This window comes from Eurypyga helias, unplaced genomic scaffold (assembly GCF_000690775.1).
Source record: "Eurypyga helias isolate BGI_N326 unplaced genomic scaffold, ASM69077v1 scaffold45374, whole genome shotgun sequence".
NCBI lineage: Eukaryota > Metazoa > Chordata > Aves > Eurypygiformes > Eurypygidae > Eurypyga > Eurypyga helias.
Window position 1 is genome coordinate 13,798 of NW_010246546.1, and position 21,883 is coordinate 35,680.

Below are 21,883 nucleotides of genomic sequence, written 5' to 3' on the forward strand. Positions count from 1 at the left end.
ATGGGTATTTTCTGGTTTTAGGAAATGTAGTTCTTTAATGAAGTTTACTTCAGGCGGGGGGAAAAAAAAGTTTTAAAGACACAAGGTGGTGCATTTATGCAAAATGATGTCTTTGTTTTAAAAGATATTTTTGGTAGAATTATCAGAAATATGTGCACGTTACTGCAGGTGGTTTTAAAGGAAAACCACTCTCACAGTACTCCTGTCCTTATATTTCTCAGTGGCATGAGTTTCAGCGGCATTACTAAAATAAAGTTAGTTTATACAGCACTTTCTGGACCGATTCCATTCCTACAGATGTCAGACATCAACCACAACGGTATGTATTCGACTCCCAAAAATTTAAAGGCAGTAGCTATTTTTCCCTTCCACAGGAAGATAACAGATCTGTTAGCAGAGGTTTGATAATTGTAGGAAAAGCCACATCAGATGGGTAAATGTTGTAGTTATGGTGTAATAGAGAGCCCAGCTAGAGAGATTTCAGCACGTGTTAGCTGGCTTTGATTTCTTTGAGTTACGTTCAAGCGTAGTAAGATACTCTAGTCGCTTTGTCAACGCCGTGTTCTGGGTTGAGTTTCTAGAAGGCAATGCTGGTGACTTCCTCCTTAGGATCCGCTAGCATCTGGATATCCCTATTGCAGAAGGGCAGAAAATAACTCTTGGGTGTTACAAGAAGGCTTTGAAAATCAGAATTAACTTGCCCTTGTAACTTCAGCTAAACTGACTTTTCAGTTAATAATATGGTTCACCTCGTGTCTGCTGAGGAGATGAACGGCTGCGTCGTGCAGAGCTTGAAGCTGATGTCATCGGTTTTAGGTTTTGTAGGTTGGTTGGTAAATACGAATTGCAATGAAATACCTTGGGACTTTGTAATCAGGTAGATGTTTAACTTAAACTTGGCTTGGAAGGGACTAATAGGGCATTGGAAACTGTGAGGCTAGCTTGTTTATTGGGAAGAAGTTTCTGATCAACAGTTGCTGAGTATCTTTGTTACTGCTGCCCTTGTAACTATCACAACGTAAAATGTATTCTTCCATGAAAATTTCTGAGTTGTAATTACAAAAGTCTCTGAATTATCTCCTCCCCTGCCGGTATGGCTTCTGTGTGCTGTGTACCTAACAAGTAGCCAATAGCACAGGGATAGTTTAGGTGTTTAAATTGCTCGGGTCACCTTGCAGGTTTTATCATTGTGCAATAAAGAAGTTAATGGTGTGCAAAGCACCAAATTCTTTTATTAGGTGTGACTAACAGAAGACATGAGGCCACAGTCCCTGGGTCAGTAAGCTCTATTTCCCCCAGTCTTGTTTCCGACAGTTGCTCAGAGTAGTATTAAGAGAGAGCCTAAAACCAGGGCAAGTGCCTGATGGCATTTCTGCTAGGATACAATCCAGCAGCCTACAGTGTGAGGACTTTTTGGGACAGGGAACATGGAAATGTTCCCAGCTAGAGCTGATTAGCCTTGGGTTTTTTGCAGTTCTGTAGTACTAAATGTCTGAACTGTGTGGTTTGGAAACTGTCAGGTAGTGTTTATCTGTGCATTTTCACTTAACTACTACATGAGTTTAATAAATCAGTATTCCTGTGATGAAGAAGTAGTTTGCTCAAGCTTCTGGATATTCATGCATAGCACCTTGACACAGGATATCAAATGCCTAACGTTTACAGGTTCAAAAATGATTTCATATTCATGCATTTTATAGATTTGTTAGCTATCCAGTATGACACACATAGGAGGCTTCACCACTTCAAGCTGTGTCAGGTGATTTTTACTCTCGTCATGGCTGCTCAGCATCCCTCCCTTCCTTCCTGTCTCCAAAGGATGACTGGGGAGATGATGGAATACAAGACTCCAAAACATTATATCCTGTGGAAGAAAAACAGCATCTCAAAACGTTGGCCTCATACCTGACAACATTTCCAGGGACTTCTTTTTGTTCTCATTTGTGCGTGGACATTATAACTTATTATCAGATCTGCAGTTAACAATGAAGTGCTGTGGTAATACTGCGTGCCAGCGCAGAAGCATCAGATGTTCTGCTTTTATGCTTTTTTTCACATAAATCAGTAATGTAGTTTAAAAAATTCATTCTTGTAAAATCTATGGACATCTGTGGAATCCAGGCATCTTGTAGTGTTCCCTGTTGCTTAGAACTGATGTGTGTGTAGGTGGGCCTTCACTGGGTAACACTGCAAGAAAAGAAACTTGTGTGGGTAGACCTGTTTTTCTCAAGGCTGGGAATAACCTGTTGTTCTGAAGTGATGCCACGTAAACAGTTTATTATTAGTTAATAAGAGCTATTGGTTCAAATTAATGCTTTCAGTATGTCTCAAAGAAAAGCCAAAACAACAAACCAAACACAAAGCACCTTTCATCTTACAAAATCAGTGACCTGCATAGGTTTCTTTAGTGTGTTTTTTAACAATTTGGTCCTTTCATTATGAAGGCCTTGTTCTCTGTATACCCTTGAATGGATGCAGCCATTGGGCTGGGTGGGGCCTTCAGAGGCCTACAGTTCATTCTTCTCACCAGGACTGTGTCGATCCTCCTACCCATTTGTGTGAAGACTGCACGACCCCATCAGGCAAGTTTTATTCCAGGAGTTCTTTACCCTTGGAAGATATTTTCTAGTGTTTAATGCAAGTCTTGCTGACTTCAGAAACTTGATTATCCACAGTAGGCCTGCTGGACGTACTTTGGTTCTGGTCTGAAATCTGTAACTAAAGTACTTGTAGATATTGTAAACTTTAAATGTTTTTACATGGAATTAAGAATCTTAGAATACAAACGTGTGCTCGACTGTTTTTTACTGTTAGCTTTTGCACTGAAGGCTAAATCTGCCTCTGAAGATTGCTCAGTTCACGTTACGTACGTAGTGTATGCTTAAGCATTATTGATAATGAATAGAAAACACTGCTTATGGGAGATACGTATAGCGTACGTGTGTGAGCATAATTGTATGTAGCCAGTTATGTATTCTACTTCCCAGATGTATTAGCATGTCGAAGAATTGGTTTTAAATGAAGGTCATTTCTCAAGATACCCTTTGGGTGAAATACCACTCATTTCATGCCACGGTAGAAGTCTGACTGTCAGGCCGTAATCTATATCCATTTGTTTTGAGGGGTGTCTCCTGTACAGATGTGTGGTGGTGCCTTTGCTGTACTTCAGTAGTTGATCTTGGAGAGGGATGAGGGCTGACACGCAGGAGCTCTTTGATCTGCTGATTCTGGCTGCATCGTTGGCTTTGCAATTTCTTTTTTGCCCTCTGACGGTATTGATGCAGCCTGCAGTAACTTCAGCCCAGGTCTGTTTCTTGAGCCTGGGGGCTCTCCTTGCATTCCCTTTAAAAATTATGGACAAGGGTTAAATGGCCACACTATTTGAATGGATTAATTGCTATAGAGCAAGGGAATCTGGGCTTCCTTGAAACAGATTACTTCATTTGACATTTAAATAATCACAAAAGTCTTGTTCATGTGATGTTTACTTTTTAGTGTGAGCATGTGCATTCTTTTATATATCTTGGAAATCAACTGTTTGTCTTTTAACGTCATGCAAATTTACCTGAAAGAATATAGGGGCTGCTGTTAGAGTAGTGCTGGTTTCACTCGTCTTGTCAAATCTAGCACGTGCAATTTAAAAACATCGTCTACTCCCGATCAACGTGTTTACTCCTTCCAAGTAAATTCTTAAGATTGTAAGTAGTTCGGAGCTGACTCCCCAGTGAGAGCAGTCATTCCTTAAGAATTCAGTTTCTCTTGGCTGTGCAGATTGAGTAGAGTCAGAAGAAATGCAAAAACTTGAATTTATAACATCTCTGCATTAACAACTACATTTAGATTTAGAACACGCACTCCTTGAGTTTCAGTAACAGATTAGGTTTTTGATTAGCCATTACGAATTACTTAGAGTAAAAACAGTTTTCTTTCTTGAGGTTTTGGGGTTTATCTCCTTTGAACACACCTCTCACTCTCTAACGAGAGTTAGAAACTCTCATTTCTAACTTGAACATCTGTGTAACTGGACAACGACAGGGTAGCTCACCGGGCGAATTTTCCATTTATTTGTGGGCAAAGAGGTGTTATTTTCTCACGTCCAGCCGCAGCTTAAAAGAGGAAATGCCTGGTGAGCAGATCAGACGGTGAGCAGGCAAACCAGGTGGTTCTGCCATTCAGCTCGCTATGCATTCTGCAAGACTAATCCTGTAATTGCCCAATATTTGCAGCACAAGTGCAGTAGAGCAGTAAGCAACGGCAAGTCTGATCCGGCTGTTTCCCGTGCCCGGTATCTCCTGAGTAGCACAGACCCAGAATGCTTAAATGGCTTGTGCCCCTTCCAAAATGCCCTTCTACAAGGAGGATGTGGAATCATTTCAGACTGAAAATACAAAGTGAGAAGATTAAAAATCTCATACACTATATTTGCTTTCTGGGTATGATGGTTTTGTTACGTTTTGGGGTTTTAAGTGTTCTGGGATGGGTTTTTTCTTTTTTTGCACGTTAATCAGTTAATTATAGGACGGGTCGAGGGCATGCGCAGTCTCATCCCAGAAGATGGGAACTGTATGTAATGGTGTGTGCTTTCTGCTACTATCTGGTACAGTCTGCTTCCTGCTACTATCTAGTAGCGTCGAGGCCTGTGACGGTTGCACCCTGCTGCCAAGGCCCGATAAGCTGGAACAGGTCAGGAAGGGTTGCGCAAGCTTGCCTGCACGGCGAGGGGGTGGTCCTGGCACCCGCTGCGGGGCAAAGAGGCAGAGAGCACCTTTGCCATCTCCCAGTCCCTTCTTCCACAGTGCTTCCTCCCAGGCATTAGTCCCTGTTCTCCCCCACCCAAATCTGAATAGGAATTGGAACAAAACGCTGTGAATTTGGGTGATTGATTACTAAGAATTACTTTATCAACTGCATCCAGGGAGCGCAGCAAAACTCGTAATTTTATTTGTAATACGCCAAAACTCGTTTCCTGTAAGAAAAAGAATACTGAGCAAAGCTTTCTGGCAAATAAGTATCGCAGGGTGATCTAAATTTTCTGGTTAAATGGTCACGTTGGAGTAAACTTGAAACTAACGCCTCTGAGAAGTGTGAAAACCACTTACACTGCGCGTGGAGGATTCTGTCCTGGAAAGCTCAGCACGCTGATTCCTGAATGCCAGGAGGCTGTATCCACACAGGATCTGAGACATTGTATTAAAAAAAAAAAAAAAAAAAGGCTTGGAAAATCACAGTATGGTACAAATGCCATCGTAATCTGGAGATGGTGGTGGCGAAGACCATCGTGCCCTAGAGTTGGCACTCCTTGGATGATACAGAGATGATAAGGAGAATTTGAAAGACAACCACAGAACGGAGCCACAGGCTGGAAGGTGTGATGCTTACGCGCTTCACTTGCAGAACAGGTGAGTGAAAGGCAGTTTCTTTTTTTTTCTCCTTTTCCTTTTTTCTTCCCACAGCCAGGGACAGCCCTGGAGCTTGCATCTTTCTAGGTCTTGTTGCCCAAAGTCGCTACAGATACATTTGCTCCTTGTGCAGCCCCAGGCCTTGATGACAGATGCGCAGGCAGCCCAATTCCTTCCCCTCTTCCCCCAGTGCACGCCTGCCAACCTCTTGCCCTGTGAGTCAGCCTGGTGTGGTCTGGACAAGGCTTCGGTGATCAGGCGCATACTTCCAGCCACCGCCTATGAAAAAAATGAATGCCTGGGTCATATCCTACCTGTATCCTACGATATTTCAGGCGTTGCCTCAGCTGCTCCTGATGGCGGTGTGTCGGAGAGAGCGAGCATCGGCATTACCAGGCTTTGAGCCTTCCTTTCTTTAGTTGAGTAAGTGGACCAAGAAAGCGTGAGCCATGCGTTGGGTTGTACCTTACCAGCCTTATCTGTGGTTTCTGCTGGATAAGCGATCACCTGGCACCTTGCCTCCACTACGAAGATTACCTAAGCAAAACCAACAATATTTGTTCCACTTGTCTAAGGTGGTGGGGTCTGTAGATGATTTGGTGAGGGACCCACAACCTAAAGAAAAGCAGGTCTTAGTGGGCTTAAACAAGTGACAGCACTCCTTAGTGGTAGAAAAAGTCATAGTTTTACAAATGAGAAAAACTGACAATTTTCAAGAAACTTGCCCATTAAATAGAAGGCATTGAGCTAGTTTGGGGTTTGGTATTACCTACAGTTCCTAATGGATGTTGGTCACCAAGGTCCTGGTTAAATAAATACTGCATGTGCAAATACTGGCTTGCTGCACAGCGAGCCGTAGGCAGAAATGCATCCTCAGTGTCTTCAAATGTCTCACTGTCGAGGCGTAGCTGCGGCACCGGGGATTTCTAACTGTAATCTTTCAAATGTTGACCCCAGCCCTTTCACAGCGAGGGTTGAACAGTGCATACCTGCAGGCGGGAAGGCACGTACTGCACCGTGAATGTCAGCCTTGCTTCCTCAGAAACTGTTCCGTAAGGACCCCTGTGATGCAATGCCTCTTCCGTGAAGGGCAGGGCAAAAAGTCCCTCCTGCCTGACTGTGGGTGCTTTCTTCTTTTTCCCTTTTTTCTCGGTAGTGCGTAGTGATTCATTTTCCCACGCACACCTCCTGCTCTGGTGAAGGGCCGTCCTGCTGCACATGACGTGGCAGAAGAGGCTGAGGGGGCTGGGTCCCTTCAGCTGGGAGAGGTGACGGATGGGGAGGATGGCTGATGGCAGTTGCCAGCTATATAAACATTTGCAGAAAAGAAACTTTTCTCCAAGGCCTCCAGTCAAAGCACAAAAAGCAGCCGTCATAAACTGCAGCGGGGGAATCCCACGTCGATAGATGGGGGAACAACGCTGAAGGTGGGTGGGTGTGGGATAACACTGCCGTTAGCCTTGCTCCCACCATTAGGCTGGTGACCTCCAGAGCCCCCTCCAAGGACAGTTTTTTTCTGTGTGTCCATGCTGGCTGCTTAGAAGGGAAAAAGACTGAAAACTGCGTCTCCAATTGAGAATAGTCCTGAATCATCTGAACCACTCATTTTTTATTGTCAGTTTGTGTGAAATGTCTGAACCACTCATTTTTTATTGTCTGTTTGTGTGAAATGCTACGCACGTGAGAGACTTGTCTGGCCTCTGCCAGTTTGTGCAAGTATTCTCTGTATGCTTTGGGAGTTTCTCCCCTTCCTTCATCTTCCTGCACCCTTATGCAGGTGTTTAAGCGGAACCCACCCTCACATCTACTGCAGATATCAGAGACTCACATCTGAAAAGCCAAAGGTGATGCTGCAGAAGCAGTTCCAGGGCTAAATGTTCTCCTTTTACAGATGGGAAACAACTCATTCAAGGGAGGAGAAAAAAAAACCCAAAACCAGCAAGGTGGTGCTGTCAGATTGGCTGAGTCAGACAGCTTCCAGCAAGAATGTACTTGACTTTTACCACTGTGTAGCAATATCCAATCCTCAAGAGAAATAAATCTATTTATCCAGCACTCAGATAGGTTATTCCAGGAAGGGAAAATGTTCCCATGTCCATGTTGCTGTGCTGGTTCACAGAAACATCAGCGCTGCTGTTTCACAAAGGTCTGGATCAAAAAAATGCTTCAGTGTAAGCTAGGATGAGCTAGTAGCATAACCACTTATGTGGCCTCTGCTGGGGAAAATAATGCATTTTCATTTTCCATTTCTTCATAGAGTACTCTTCAGAGTATTCTTAAACAATCTTGTTTTTTAAAAGTTTTCATTTGTATTTTAACATTGCAGTGCGGGTCAGCCTGTAGTGTTCCTCAATTGTTTACATTGTTAAATGTAAATACATCTGTGAAACTCAGGATGTGTATGTGTGTACATCTGTGTACGTGTGTGTGTACATGTGTGCGTGTGTAGCTGGTACTTGTTTGACTGCAGCTGTTTGTATCACACAAAGCACTGCAGAAGTGTGACTAGAGTTGCTGAGCAGGACGACGTTACAGAGGCTGGTGACCCGGGGTTTACCAGCGGCTGTTTCAATAATCACATAAATTTCATGAAGAGTTACCAGTTGTTTCAGGGTGCCAAACCCCATCACGGATAAAGTGCTAACACAGTGCAGCACCAGAAACCCCTATGTTTTTCCACGGGATAGGCATTTCTTTCCTTATTTCACCATGTGGCAGAGCAGCCTTTTCCAAGCAGGACTCAGCAGTGCCAGGCGGGCTGGTCCTCAGCTCCACATTCGTAGGAGGAACCACCATCCATCAAAAGCGATTTTGGCAAAGCTCCATGCTTCAGGTCCCGGCAATGGGCTGTTACGTGGGGTACGGGAAGGTGTGTTGGTACAATTCAAGTAAGCAAATACACAACCTGTGACAAGTGTGACTAAACTTTGATGACATTTCAGACTGGTGATGGGTTTATAAAAGTTCCCTATTCCCGCACTTGAGCTCACATAACATGATGAAATACTAATTGCATTTGGTGTGGGGAACTATTTTAAGGTCACTGGATTCTGAAAACGTGTTTGGGAAATGGACAGATAAAAAATTCCCGGCTGGTGATGGCAGGGTGGCTTTTCTGCCCTCCACCTCTGTGTTGGTTTGGTTTTTTTTTCTCCTGCATCTTTTCTCAGTTCTTTAATTCCCTTAATTGGGCAAACTAGTTAATTATTCAAAGCTACACAGCTGTCGTTTTAACATATCTGCTGCAGGTTGGGTGCTTGGATGACGAGGTATAGGTGATGAGCTGAGCTCAGAGCCCTGTGCCCATGAATCTGACCAAGGCCACCTTCTTGATTAGGTATATTCAGCTGGCTGAGTAGAACCAGTTGCCTTTAAATAATAAAAAAAACCCCAAACCTTCATTTGAACCAGAACTTGCACTTTTTTGTCCTGACAGGTGTTTTGCTTCCAACTTTTCCCAAAATAATAAAAGAAGTTAGGCAAATTTTTGTTTCTGCAGACAGGTAGTCTTCACGTCTGCTGTTTCTTTGATGGGCATCGCTACATCGTGCTGTACTGTGTCATAGGAAATTTGGGTTTTCTCATCTTGCTTGTCAGCGTGAGCCTGTAAAAGCAGAACGCATCCTGACTTTTGCCCACATGCAGCGGTGCGTGAGCAGCAAAGTACATGCGGATGTCAGCGCCAGGGAGCTTTCAGGGAAGGAAGAGGGAGGGCAGGGTTGAGTGGGAGGGCCGGCAGGCTCCCAGCTGCCTCCAGCGACACCACATTCACTGCCCGTCTGAGCTTTCCATATGTCCCAGGAGCAGGAAGCCTGGCTCCCGCTGGGTAGGTGCACGTGGCATTAAGACACTTAGAGACACGATGGATTGCTTTCGCCAGGGAACTCCGGCGTCCCGAGCCCTGGGGTCAGGCTCGCAGGGATGTGCACATTGGAATGGCAGGATCTGGAGGAGAGTGGTGACAAACAGCAATATTTGTGCAGGCAGCATTGTGGCACACCCGCGCTGGTCGGGGCATATGACTCCCGGCAGTCTGAAAGTCCAGTGCAGAGTAGCACTTTGGTCCGATGGGCTGGGCTCGCCTTCCTGTTCCCTGCCCTCAGACCTGCCCCCAGCCTCCCAGCATCTCTCCAGCAGCCAGCATGGCATGGACACGCTGCCCAACAGCACAGCTGGCATCGATTTCCCGGCCCCTCGTTCCTCCGATGATACATTCCTAGATGACGTCCTGCTGCCAACACACCTGCAAACGCCCTCCACTTGCCTTCGACCCAAAGACAGGCCACCAAATCAGATGACATTCCACAGGTACGTCTTTTACAGGTTTGCAGCAAAATATCTCGTGTTCTTCAGTTCTGAGCGATGAGTGAGCTAAAAAAAAAATAATATAAAATCTTAGTGTGGCAAGCCAGCAGGCTCGTGTGTCAAATTTATGGGATAAAGCAATACTGCCAGATATCATTTGGGAATTAGTGCCTGAACAAAAAAAAAAAAAAGGACTTTTTTCATGCTCGTTTGCCTCATAATTAATTCCAAACTTCAGAGTGACCACAGCTGCCAAGTAAGAACAATTGCTTATGTTTAATTTAGAACAACTCATATGTTTTTCAGCTAAATTAAACCCCAGCCAAACTGGGGATTTTGGAAACCACTGAAAATAAGGGGAACTCTGGAGTGTTTAACCATTACTTCCTCATAAGACATGCCCAGGAGGAAGAGAGATGCTCTTCAGTCATGGAGCTGCTCTCCTAAGCATGAGGGGGATCACGCTTTCCTCCCTCTGCTTACTGATGCATCTGCTTCAGGAGGAGATAACTAGTAAGTAAAGGCTTTCCACTGTTTTCCTATGTGGGGAGGGGCATGCTGGGTCTGTTATTGAATCTCCAGATGAGTCAAGAATTCTGGGTCTTTTGGTGGGTTTAAAAAGTCCAGTCACTTCCAAATTAGACTGTTACTTTGTCTTTCAAGGTTCTGAAATGCAGGTAAAACAAGCATGTTACCCATTAAATTTATTCATGCCTGTATTACCTGCTTCAGTTCAAACAGTACAAGTCTTACCTGATTCTGTGATATGCCATGGATAAAGCTGCAGTGACCTGAGTCATGAAACTCAGAAAAATGTTAGGATTTGGGTGCTTCAGAGAGGTTGTTAACTAATTCTGTCATCAGTAGCCATCACAGTTTGAAAACAGATTATCTTGAAAATTGTCAGGCAGCTTTTTCCAGTAGTGCAGACTGGAAAAGCAGTGAATATCAGGTTGGTTTTTATTAGGCAAGAGCTGATAAACACGGCTCCAGCAACAGTTAAAACAGCTATAATCCCTGCAGGTTAAAGCTGAGATGTGGAGAAAGAGCACTCTACTTTAACTCCTTATGGGGCTGCTTACTGCAGGCTCTGTGAATTGATCCGCAGGGTTTGTCTCCTGGGATGTCCATCAGGCATCTTTCACAGCAGAAAACTCACTAAGAAAGAATGAAAAATAAACAACCCAAACCAAAACAAACCACATAAAAGTGTTCCTTTCATAATACTAAATGTGTTTGTTCCGTAACTCCTAGGTCTGGTCACTGTGAGTCGGAAAGTTTTGAACATGAGATCCAGGAGCTGTAATTTCCCTGCAGTCTGCTAGTCATGAAAGCAAATGAGCTGTAGCAATACCCCCCGATTTCAATACGGAGCGTGTCTGTGACAAACACATGATGTTATCGTTCCTTATTACTTGCAGTGATTTTAGTTTTGGAGGACGGAGACCTGCAAGATTTGATTAAGCCACAGAAGGTAGTGTTCCGTTCGTTAAACTTCAACAGCACTTTGCATTGGCAGCCTGGGAGGGCCACAGAGGCAAGAGACACGCTCTACTTTGTGCAGTATAAAGTGTAAGTACTGGGGGAACTCCAGCCTCCTGCTGGGCTGAGGCCCATCCCTGCTTGGCACATCAAAGGGATTTCTCAGGTGACACGGGATATTCTCCCCATACCTGGGGAACAGGCACGTCCTGCTCTGCTGCTGGTTGTTGCTGAGCTTATAAGGTGCAGCTGAACAGCTGGAGACAGGCAGGGAATGAGCACCCCCAGCAACATGTTCTGAACCCTCACTGTGTCATGGTTACAGAAAAATGTAGTTTTCAGGGGACCTCTGGAGGTCACTGGTCCAACCACCTGCCAAAGCCAGTCTGGCCTGGTCAGGTACTTCTGCAGTAGGACATTTAAGGTATTTCAGTCGTCCACCTTGCCCACGACAGTGTCGCAGGGTGCCTCGCACGGCAAACTTGCAGCAGTGCTAGGGGCTGGTCCTTGGAGGAGGTACATTCCAGTCCCTGGGGAACCTGGTGAGCACCAGAAATCACTATCACCTTTGAGGTGGAAACTGGCATTCTGCCCATCACTGAATGCACTGGCTAAGCCAAAGCTCGCCCACCCCTCCAGAGAGGCAAGCATGCGGTGGCTTCCTACAGGGCTGGCAACCGACACCTCTGCTTTAGGTTTTTTTAGGAAGAGACAGAAACCTGTAGCTCCCAAATACCCATAACATCAGTCTTCCCTGTCATCAGATGGAATGGAGTTAATTTCCAGGGCAGAACACTTGTCAGTACCATTGAGTTGCAACGGTTAAAAATCTGTATAGAGCCGGTTGGCTAAAGCTAAATCTTACACCCTTCCTCGGTAGGTATGGGCAGAGCACATGGCAAAACAAAGACGACTGCTGGGGGATTCAAAACCATGTCTGTGACCTGACGAATGAGACCTCTGACATCCAAGAGCCGTACTACGGCAGGGTGAAAGCCGCATCAGCTGGTGTCTATTCCGACTGGAGCCTCAGCTGCAGATTCACTCCCTGGCAAGAAAGTAAGTGCGAACATATGGGTTTCTCTGAGAAAGGAATTGGATTTTCTGTGGCATGGAATACATAATTTCTGCTCATAATTTGCAAACATGGGTAATCTTTTTCTAGCCACAGAGCTGTACCAAAAGAAGTTGCTAGTCAGTAGCTCTCAGGTGAAGTGATAAAATAATTTTCCCCGCAACTGAAAGCCAACCAATTATGGACACATAGCCATTTGTCAGTAATTAAAGGATCAGAAGTGCCCATCTCCCTTTAACTCAACCTCTTCTTCAGGGCATGGAACTACACAAATTATTTTCAGCTCTTTTCAGAGCTGCTGGAAGGACTGGATACAAGATGGAAAAGAAGTAAATCGTCTCTACTTAGGAGGAAAAGCAAGAAGAGAGATGAGAGCTGTGTGGCACCATTCTTATCATATTCATGTGTTTTCCTGACTGCAGTGTATTTAGAAAGGACATGTCCAAAGGTTTCAGTTAGTCCAGTCATTATAATGCCACAGAATGCTAGAAAAAGAAGGACTGACAAAATGCTGAACAGTACCAGTATACCTGCTAGTAAGGTCCCCATGAATTAACCAGTTTTCCCTCACTGGTCAATACAAAATTGAATTGTGAATGTCAGTGCAGGTCACTTCACAGCCCTGAAGTGCTAATTACGTTGAGCCTTCTGCACAGTCGAAACCACAAGCTTTGGCACAAAGCAGTACCTTTCAGCAGCAGCAGCCCACCTTGCCCTGTGCCTCCTCATCCTCCTGGAGAGGTGCGTGGGGCAGCTGCTGACCTCTCTCCCCACATCTCTGGGGCTGCACACACAGGTATGCAGGCACTAGCTTGAACCCTTAGCTGTGTTTAACCAAACAGATTGGAAAAAAAAAAAGAAAAGAAGGAAGAAATGATTGAAGCTGCATCCTTGTTCAAGTAGCTCGTTTATGCAATCCAAACACGCAGATAAATTGGGGTGGGTTTGTGTGTGTGTGTGCGCGCGTGTGAAAATCAGGGCAAAGAATCCAAAACATTTTGCTTGACCAGCCTGCAGTCAGTAACATGAAGCTCTGAGAGATTTCAGAATGTTTGGCTCAAAGATAGTTTTACAAACACACAAATACCATCCCCAAAATGTCCTGGGCAATAACCACCAAGAAGTAAGGATTTGCAAAGTGGCACTTTAACAGCAAATACAGCATAGTATATTGTTGGTAACAAGAACATGAAATTGTTGGACATGTTCAAATTGTATTCTGTGAAACATTATTAATAAACTATAATTGTTTTCATAGATTCTCTTTTTTTTCCTTAGCTATGATAGGACCTCCAACAGTAAGTGTGGTTCATAACCACAAATCCATAATAATAAAGCTCCAGGCTCCACATTCTCCTTATAAAAGGAAGAGAGGCAGCAAGATACCAATGACGAATTATTATCACCTGCTATATCAAGTCTTCATAATTAACAACTTGCTAGATGAGGTAAGTGCATATTCAAATATGAAACATTTACCATTGAAAAGCCATGAAAATATGGGCACACCATTCTTATTTTACAGCTGAAAGAGTCTTCTGGGTGTGTGAGGGCACAGATGACTGTGTAAGCATTTGAGAACAAAGTAGGCTTGTTTTTCAGGAATTGAAATTAATTAAATTGAATTGTATTTCTCCCTGTATTCTTTCCCATGAACTTAGTATTTCCTACTTTAAGACCTAGATTTAAAAAAACTAGGACAGGAGGGGAATTTTGGGGGCAATTTTCTTTAAAAATCATAAATAAAATATTAATGCTATTGACTGTGCAAGTCCATGTGCTACTCTGCATCCTCGATTCTTACCAAACTTTAATCACAGACACACTTGCTAGGGCAGAATCACAGAATTAATCACAGAATGGTTGGGGTTGGAAGGGACATTAAAGATCATCTAGTTCCAACCCCCCTGCCATGGGCAGGGACACCTTCCACTAGACCAGGTTGCTCAAAGCCTCATCCAGCCTGGCCTTGAATACTTCCAGGGATGGGGCATCCACAGCTTCTCTGGGAAACCCATTCCAGTGCCTCACCACCCTCTCTGTGAAGAATTTCTTCCTGATATCTAATAAAAATCTCCCTGCTTTCAATTTAAACCCATTATCCCTTGTCCTGTCACTTGTAAAAACCTCCCCTCAGCTTCCTTGTATCCCCTTCAGGTACTGGAAGGTGCTATAAGGTCTCCCCAGAGCCTTCTCTTCTCCAGGCTGAACAAGCCCAACTCTCTCAGCCTGTCCCCATAGCAGAGGTGCTCCAGCCCTCTGAGCATCTTCATGGCCTCCTCTGGACTTGTTCCAACCAGTCTATATCCTTCTGATGTTGAGGGTTCCACAGCTGGACGCAGCACTCCAGGTGGGGTCTCACCAGAGCAGAGTAGAGGGGGAGAATCCCCTCCCTCGACCTGCTGGCCACACTTCTCTGGATACAGCCCAGGATATAGTTGGCCTTCTGGGCTGCCAGCGCACACTGCCGGCTCACGTTCAGTTTTTCGTCTACCAGTACCCCCAAGACCCTCTCCTCGGGGCTGCTCTCTATCCACTCCCCACCCAGCCTGTACTTGTGCTTGGGATTGCCCCAACCCAGGTGCAGGACCTTGCACTTGGCCTTGTTGAACTCCATGAGGTTGGCAGTGGCCCACCTCTCCAGCCTGTCCAGGTCCCTCTGGAAGGCATCCCTTCCCTCCAGCGTGTCGACCGCACCACACAGCTTGGTGTCGTCAGCAAACTTGCTGAGGGTGCACTCGATCCCACCATCTGTGTCACCGTCAGTCAGGTTTGTGTCCCTCTATGTTTTGTTTATGGCTTCATCCTTCTCTTATTATCCCTTTTCTTCATTGAAGAAGGTCCTTAACCAGATGCCCTCAAGGCAGATGCTCTCATCCCACTTACCCTGACACAAGGGTCAGAGTGTACATTGGCAGATCTCCAGGAAATAGAGATAGAAGTAGTTAGATTCTGCATTTCCGTTTCTAAACAAAATTTTGTTGTTGTTATTCTGGAATGATCTAGCCTGCTTTACTGGCTGTTTTTACTCCTCTCTGCCTGAAGCAACACAGAGTCCTGGTGTATGAAGGAAAAGACAAGGTTGTTAAAATAGAAGATTTGAGGCCCGGAGTCAGCTACTGCATCGTGGCTAAAACGTACATGCCGATGCTGGACCGCAGCAGTGCCTACAGCAGCAGGCAATGCACCGTGCTGCAGTGACAGGGCTGGAACCTCTGCAACAGGTAAGTCACCAGCTGAACCTGGAGATGACTCTGGAAGCCAAGAGCTATCGCCTCACCAAAGGCAGATCCTCTCCGAAAGGAGAAAAATAGTTGTGGCATAAAAACTGCCACCCCATATGACAGTATTAGCCAGTGTTCTTACATCACCTCAGCTAGTTTCACACCACATAAGAATGTTATGGCCAAGGAGATTAGAGGAATGGTGTGGAAAATCATTTGCATGCTGGCACAGTCCTCAGAAACATCTCCCTCTTCCCTTTCTTGAAGCAGTTACACATAGTACTGCTTTCATCAGTTTTTATTGCTGTCAAGTAATAATTAACTAGGAAAATGAGTGACCTCCAGCTTTATTAACCTGCAATTCTGCTGCAAGCTCTGTAATTCTGTTCAGGTATTTATGTAATGTATTTAATTCAAATCAGCCTGCCCTCTTTTCATGGCCATTCTTCAGGTGTAGTGTGTTTAAAAATAAACCAGTTATCAAATGTAATGAGTTTCCATGGGCTAAAATGTGAGTTAGCTCAATTTGCTAGTCTGAAAAATCTGTTTGTTTACTTAATCACTAGACTGTCTTCACATATCATATGCCCAGCAGAGATTTACTATCAGTCCTGCTTTACAGGTGCCAAGGCACAGAGTGTATAAGGACCCAAGCCAAAGCTGAGTTCAATGTCTTTGGCCTTAGCAAGCTCAGATTTGGGCCCTTTCCAGGGGTTATGGAGGAAAACTAGAAAAGTAGCAAAGTTTGAGTCTGTGCTTCTTGTTATAGGACCCTAACTATAAAAGATTTTCTTTCTTCTGCTTCATAATATGAGGCATAACATTGGTGTCTCTTGAGACTTGGTCAGTGAGTTTAGCCTAAATGACAGAGCCAGTTTCTAGGTGATTTTCCTGCATTTCTGCTTGCTTTCCCAGTACTGTAACTGGAAGCTCAGGTTAGAGCTGGACTTCTGAATAACCTGCAGAGGTATAGGAGGGATGCAGGTGAATAGCATTTGTTGCATTTTCAGTTAAATTGAATACCATCCAACTTAAATGCACACTCCAGCAACAATTCTCTTTTTCTTCCCAGTTACATGGATGATGGCAGAAGATGCCTCCCATCACAGATCCAGCTGTAAACCAACATCTGTGGTCTATGCCTGGAATACATACTTGGATACTTTTTAAATTAACCTTTGCTGCATTGAATTATTTGAGTGATCATAATCATTTTATGCTACACAGAGACCAAGGATTCTTTGTATATTCTATATTACAACTTACAGTGGTATGTATTTGCATTTACAAAGGAAACAGTCTGTAATATTGAAAAATAATACGCAAAAACTATTTGTGAAAATATCCTTAAAATTTTTTTCTAGGGGCTTTCTATTTTAAGCCTTGGAATTAAAATACAATTTATAAAATAGAAGTATCAGATATTTTATTTCTTTTATAACAAAGGTTACAACAAAAGATTAAAAAAAAGTGTCATTTCTTTAAAATGAAAATTATACAGGACAGGAGTATACCCCAGGTTTACAGTGTCTTCACAGTGTCCTCAACATTTCTGAGGGTGAAGCCAGTATGTGATTAGGCAAGAGCTAATTTAAACTGAAACAGAAAAGATCCTCACTTCCAGTCAGTGACAGACAGTCAAAGGGAAGAGACCTCTATTTCAACCATTTCACAGTAAAGTATGATGAATGCTGACCATCGACTGTGATTTCTAAAGGTTTTACTCCTCCTAGTCTTCATCTCACAAGGGAAAGATTTCTTGGGTAAGGTCTGGGTAGATATGCAGTAAGCCATGCCGGGATGGAGGGGTGAAGTGGCTTTTCCAGATCTGCAAGGTCTGTAAGTAATGAGAATGTCAATACTTAACTGCATCCTGTGATTGCAAATTAAATGAGAGGAGGTGAGAGTGGGCCAGGCACAAGAGGGCAAAGCAAGCCAAAAATGGAAAAATGGAGCTCCCTGCTATGTAATCGCTATCTACTTTCCCTTAATTCACATACACAAAGGTGGATTGGTTCAGGTTGGGTAGCAGACCCTGAGTTCACCTAAGTCTCATCCAAAACGTTTTTCATGGACTGTCACTAACAACTCACCTGGAGGCAGCACCGCTGAGAGCTGCATCAGGACGCTGGCAGCAGGCAGTTGGGAGGAGGCTGTGCCTAAGGAAGCGAATCTTGGTCACCCTTGCCTTTACCAAAATGTAAGAGGGCATTCCATATTAAATATTTCCACCATCTGATTCTAACACATGGTATATTTGAATGACTAGGTTTGCAGGCATCGAGCTGTGTCTGCATATCTAGCCCATAAAGTCAGGTTTCTTTCACCATGCTTCCCTTTTTGCTCCTTTCCCATTTCTTCCAATTGCTTTGTCCCAGCCATATCCCACACTTTCCTAACTTAGGTAAGTTTTTTTGGGAAGCGAGGCTTATTAAATCACCGTATAGTACCAAGTGCCATGACAAGTCTCAGATCCAGGACTGCCCTGCCACTCCTCTTGAACTGGGCAGAACCACAATGAAACCACACAGGCAAACTATTAAGAAATAGCCTGTCTTACATTTCAGCACTGGTGACTTCATCCACTTGTGGGTTATCACAGCCTGGAAACAATATCCTTATTAATTCAAATTCTTCCTCAAATTCAGCTTTTTCCTTAGGGCAGCTGTTGTTACATGAAGATAAAGCTTTATTAAGGTAACGTCTACTAACCCTAGTCAGGGAACAGGCTGACAAGCCGGATACTGTACCTGTGTTTAGGGTTCTCAAATCTTAAAGAAGACTTAAAAAAAATGCAGCAGCAGAGCCATAGGACTCCCTGAAGCGTTCAGACCTGGCTAGAAGCATAGCAGCTGCCATCCTATACATCTATGGAGATGTGGGAAACCTGGAAGTTTTTCAATTTGATAAAATTATAAAAAACTTGCAGCACGTATACTAGGAAAAACAACAAAAGGTCTGAAGAAGTCTTGCACTGTTACGTTTGCTAACCAGATTTCACTTCCTCAGCAACAACACGGGCTTACAGAAAGCAGCACAAGAGTTGCAGGAACTCCACTTCCATTCTGACCGTGTCATTTCTCTTTCCATTTGAAATGCAGAGTTCCTTTCAGCTCTGCTCTGACATGTAATTGTACTGGGGAAGGGTTTGGTAAAATGCTATATTTATTCTCTGCCGTCAGCAGCAGTGGCATGTTCCCAAAGCATTGGTCCCTGGGCTTGCAGGATGGGGCTCCTTCAGGGAGAAGTGCTTTGCTGTAGCACATTCCAGCTCTGTGATCTGCACCCACAGCTTCCAGATAGCCTTGGTAATGCTGTAGCTTTTAAAAACCACTTCACTGTGCCTTAGCCTGTATGCTGCACTGCTGTTTGTGTCTCCATGAGGGTGGAATGGAGGAAGAGTTCGCTAAACTACAGCTGGGGCTCTCCTGCAGGCAAGTCAGTTGGGGAATATCTGGAAAAGGGAGCTCTAGTCCTCCTTTCCCTTCCTCCTCGTGGACACAAGGAGACCATCTGCTGTGGGTCCACCTCTCCAGAGCTGCCCGGGCTGGCACATGGCTCCACAGTGGTTAGTGCACATGCACATTACAGTGCAGGATGCCTTTACAACGTTGGCTTGACTCCTTCTGGCCATAAGCTTGCAAGACCCAGCTCAAAACATTCTTCTCTTGGTTTTTTAGCCACTTATGGAGCAGGCATTTTCTAACAAAGTGCCAAATGCCAGCTTCTGTTTCAGGAAAGAGAGAAATAAATGCTGACTTCTAGGGCTATGGCATAGGGTGGGGAAAACCAAGCAGTGTAACAAAAGCAGGACTTGTGCAACCTATTCTGTAAGCCCTGGCCTGACACATCACTGGGGGATGTCTGCAGTCATGGGCATGGTCTGTCACAATGTCCTCATCTGGCCAAGTCCTCGTGTCGCGGCTGAGGGTCCTGCCAGTGAGAAATAGATCAGAGTTTGCCGTTAATGGTCTTCCTGCGAAGTGGAGCTCATCCCACAAGGGCCTACCCTTCTTTCTTTCATGACTGTGGCTGAACATTATCTTATCTGTCAGATGGAGTAAGAGCTTATCTCCAACCATAAATGGCTTTAACTTCTCATTCCATTGGCACTCAGAAGAGCAGTAACTACCCAAAATTCAAGAACAGGGCTACGGAAAAGCTGATAGAGCAACAGCAATGGAGCAGATGCTCCAGCCTTCTAAATTAGGAGAAGATTATAAATTAGGAGAAGATTATGCATAGCCAGCTGTACCATATAAATGCCCAGTTTTATATGATGCCATGATCCTCAGTGTTTATCATATGGTCTAGCATCTGGCCAGTCCTGTTCATACCTCCCACATATCTGCTCTGATCAGAGGTGGACTTGGGTTTTATTTATCTACATGACTTGATCTCAGCTAAGACCCGCTCTCATGGCCCAGGGTAGGATGTTGTTGTAAAATGACGTTGGCTTTTGCCACAGATCTATCCAACTTTCAAGTATTACAAACTGCAGGGCACTGATCGTCAGTAGGTGGGGTTTTCTGTGGATTTCCTATGGATTTCAATGCCTGCTACAAAGATCAAAGATACTAATGTGTAAAATCTGTCTGATAAGGAAAAAAAAAAAGGAAAGAAGAAAATAAAACCCAAACTCCTAAGAGTTAGTTTGCCGTGAAGGAAATGGGACACAAAACAACGGTACTTCTGCAGAGAAGCGGAAGGAAAAAAATGACACCGGTGTTCATCATCAAGAAAGTCACAGTCTCCTTTGCAGCTTGCTTTCAGAATCTTTTATGAAGTGCTTCCAAGGAAAAAACCTTTTGCAAATTTAATTCCCCAAATGATGAAATTACTACCTGTGTTATTGGAGGTCTTACATATTGAGTCCACTGAAAGCCCAGCTCAAGCAGTTATTGCTGTCAAAATTTTGGCTTGAGATGGAGAAAAATGGGAAGCTCGAGCCCTGACGCTTACAAGGAAGGCATCATACATTTATTAAATATACTTATTATATGATTTATTATATTTATTTCTATTTATAAAATAAACTTATTTATTAAAATATATTTAATAACATGATGTTTTTCAAGTGAAAAAACCCCAAACCACAAACAAGTTTCTTTGTGGCCAAAACCCCATGTCCTTCATTTTCCATGCTGTAAGATTTCCAATGCCCAGTCTAAATTTCCTAGACTAGGGCAGGAATGGAAATTTTCCTTAACAGCTCTGATTAATCCTTAACACATCTAGTCAGAGCTCATGCTCCAATCAGTTACCTTTGGGAATGCTTTCAGTGAGGTGCTATGTCTCTGAAAGCAGAATAATTCAGTTATCCTTCCTGCAACACGGCACACCGCCGTGATGCAAGGCAGGAGGTAAGAAAGAGGCTTGCTCTGCACAGCCTTCAGGTCTAAGAGAGACACATCAGAAGTTGAGGTTGCTTCAATCACCCCATGCTTTTTATTAATGGCACCCTATGATTTCACTGACAGAGACTGACATATCAGCATTACGTTGACATGAAACCAAAGAATCTCCCTCACCTTGGGTCCAGCGTCTTCCCTACTGCAGTGCTCCTGCTCACGTTGTGCAGGTTTCACAAATTACACCTCGCAACACTTCATTTCCCTGCTGCGCTGGCAGGAAAAGAAGAAAACAACGCCCAACAAACTTCTGCTTTTTAATCACAGGGATCCAGGCAGCTTACTGAGGCTTTCATGTAGCACACTGGAGGTGTTCAAGGAACGTGTAGACATGGCACTTGAGGACATGGTCTAGTGGGTATGGTAGTGTTGGGTTGATGGTTGGACTAGATGATCTTAGAGGTCTTTTCCAACCTCAGTGATTCTGTGATTCTGTAAAATGGGTATCAAGTCCCACTCTGCATTTCATTTTACAATAGTGCAGAACAGGGTGTGACTCCATAAACAATCACTATTAAAATCATCTGTTTAATGTTTACAATCCAAGCACCACTGCTAGTATTTTTAATGGATTTCAAGACTTGAGCAAGCTGGAGACTGAAGTGTGACCAGCCAGCGGGCCAAAAGAAGGGTCTTGAAGTCATTAAATCCATATTCCTAGGCAACCTGCAAGCGGGCAGAACAGAACACAGAAACTAGCCGCTTGTATTAATGAATATGCTATATTAATAGTAATATTTCTTAAGTAGAAATGGGTTTTGAGGCACTTATCAAGGCCTTCAATGGATTACATCCCTACCAGCCTTAAAGCATTTCGGTTAGCTGGAGGAAAACATGGACAAGCTCACTGAGAGAAGGTCAGACAGTCCAGTGAGTGCAAGTCTTAGGACATCCTTGGGATACGGACAACACAGAATTCCCCAGACCTATTTACAGTTTCTTAATGTCCAAGTAGGATAAAAGAGTGAAAGGTTCACTCTTCCTTCC

General features: G+C 44.1%; 1 protein-coding gene across 1 annotated transcript; it reads left to right on the plus strand.

Annotated features, from left to right (window-relative positions):
- The first annotated feature begins 10,120 nt into the window (after nt 1-10,120).
- IL22RA2 (interleukin 22 receptor, alpha 2) lies at nt 10,121-15,462 on the plus strand. Its single transcript, XM_010150418.1, has 5 exons — nt 10,121-10,217; nt 11,126-11,276; nt 12,067-12,245; nt 13,540-13,709; nt 15,307-15,462. Exons 1-5 carry the CDS (start codon nt 10,121-10,123, stop codon nt 15,460-15,462), a joined length of 753 nt encoding a protein of 250 aa, XP_010148720.1.
- The last annotated feature ends 6,421 nt before the right edge of the window (nt 15,463-21,883 follow it).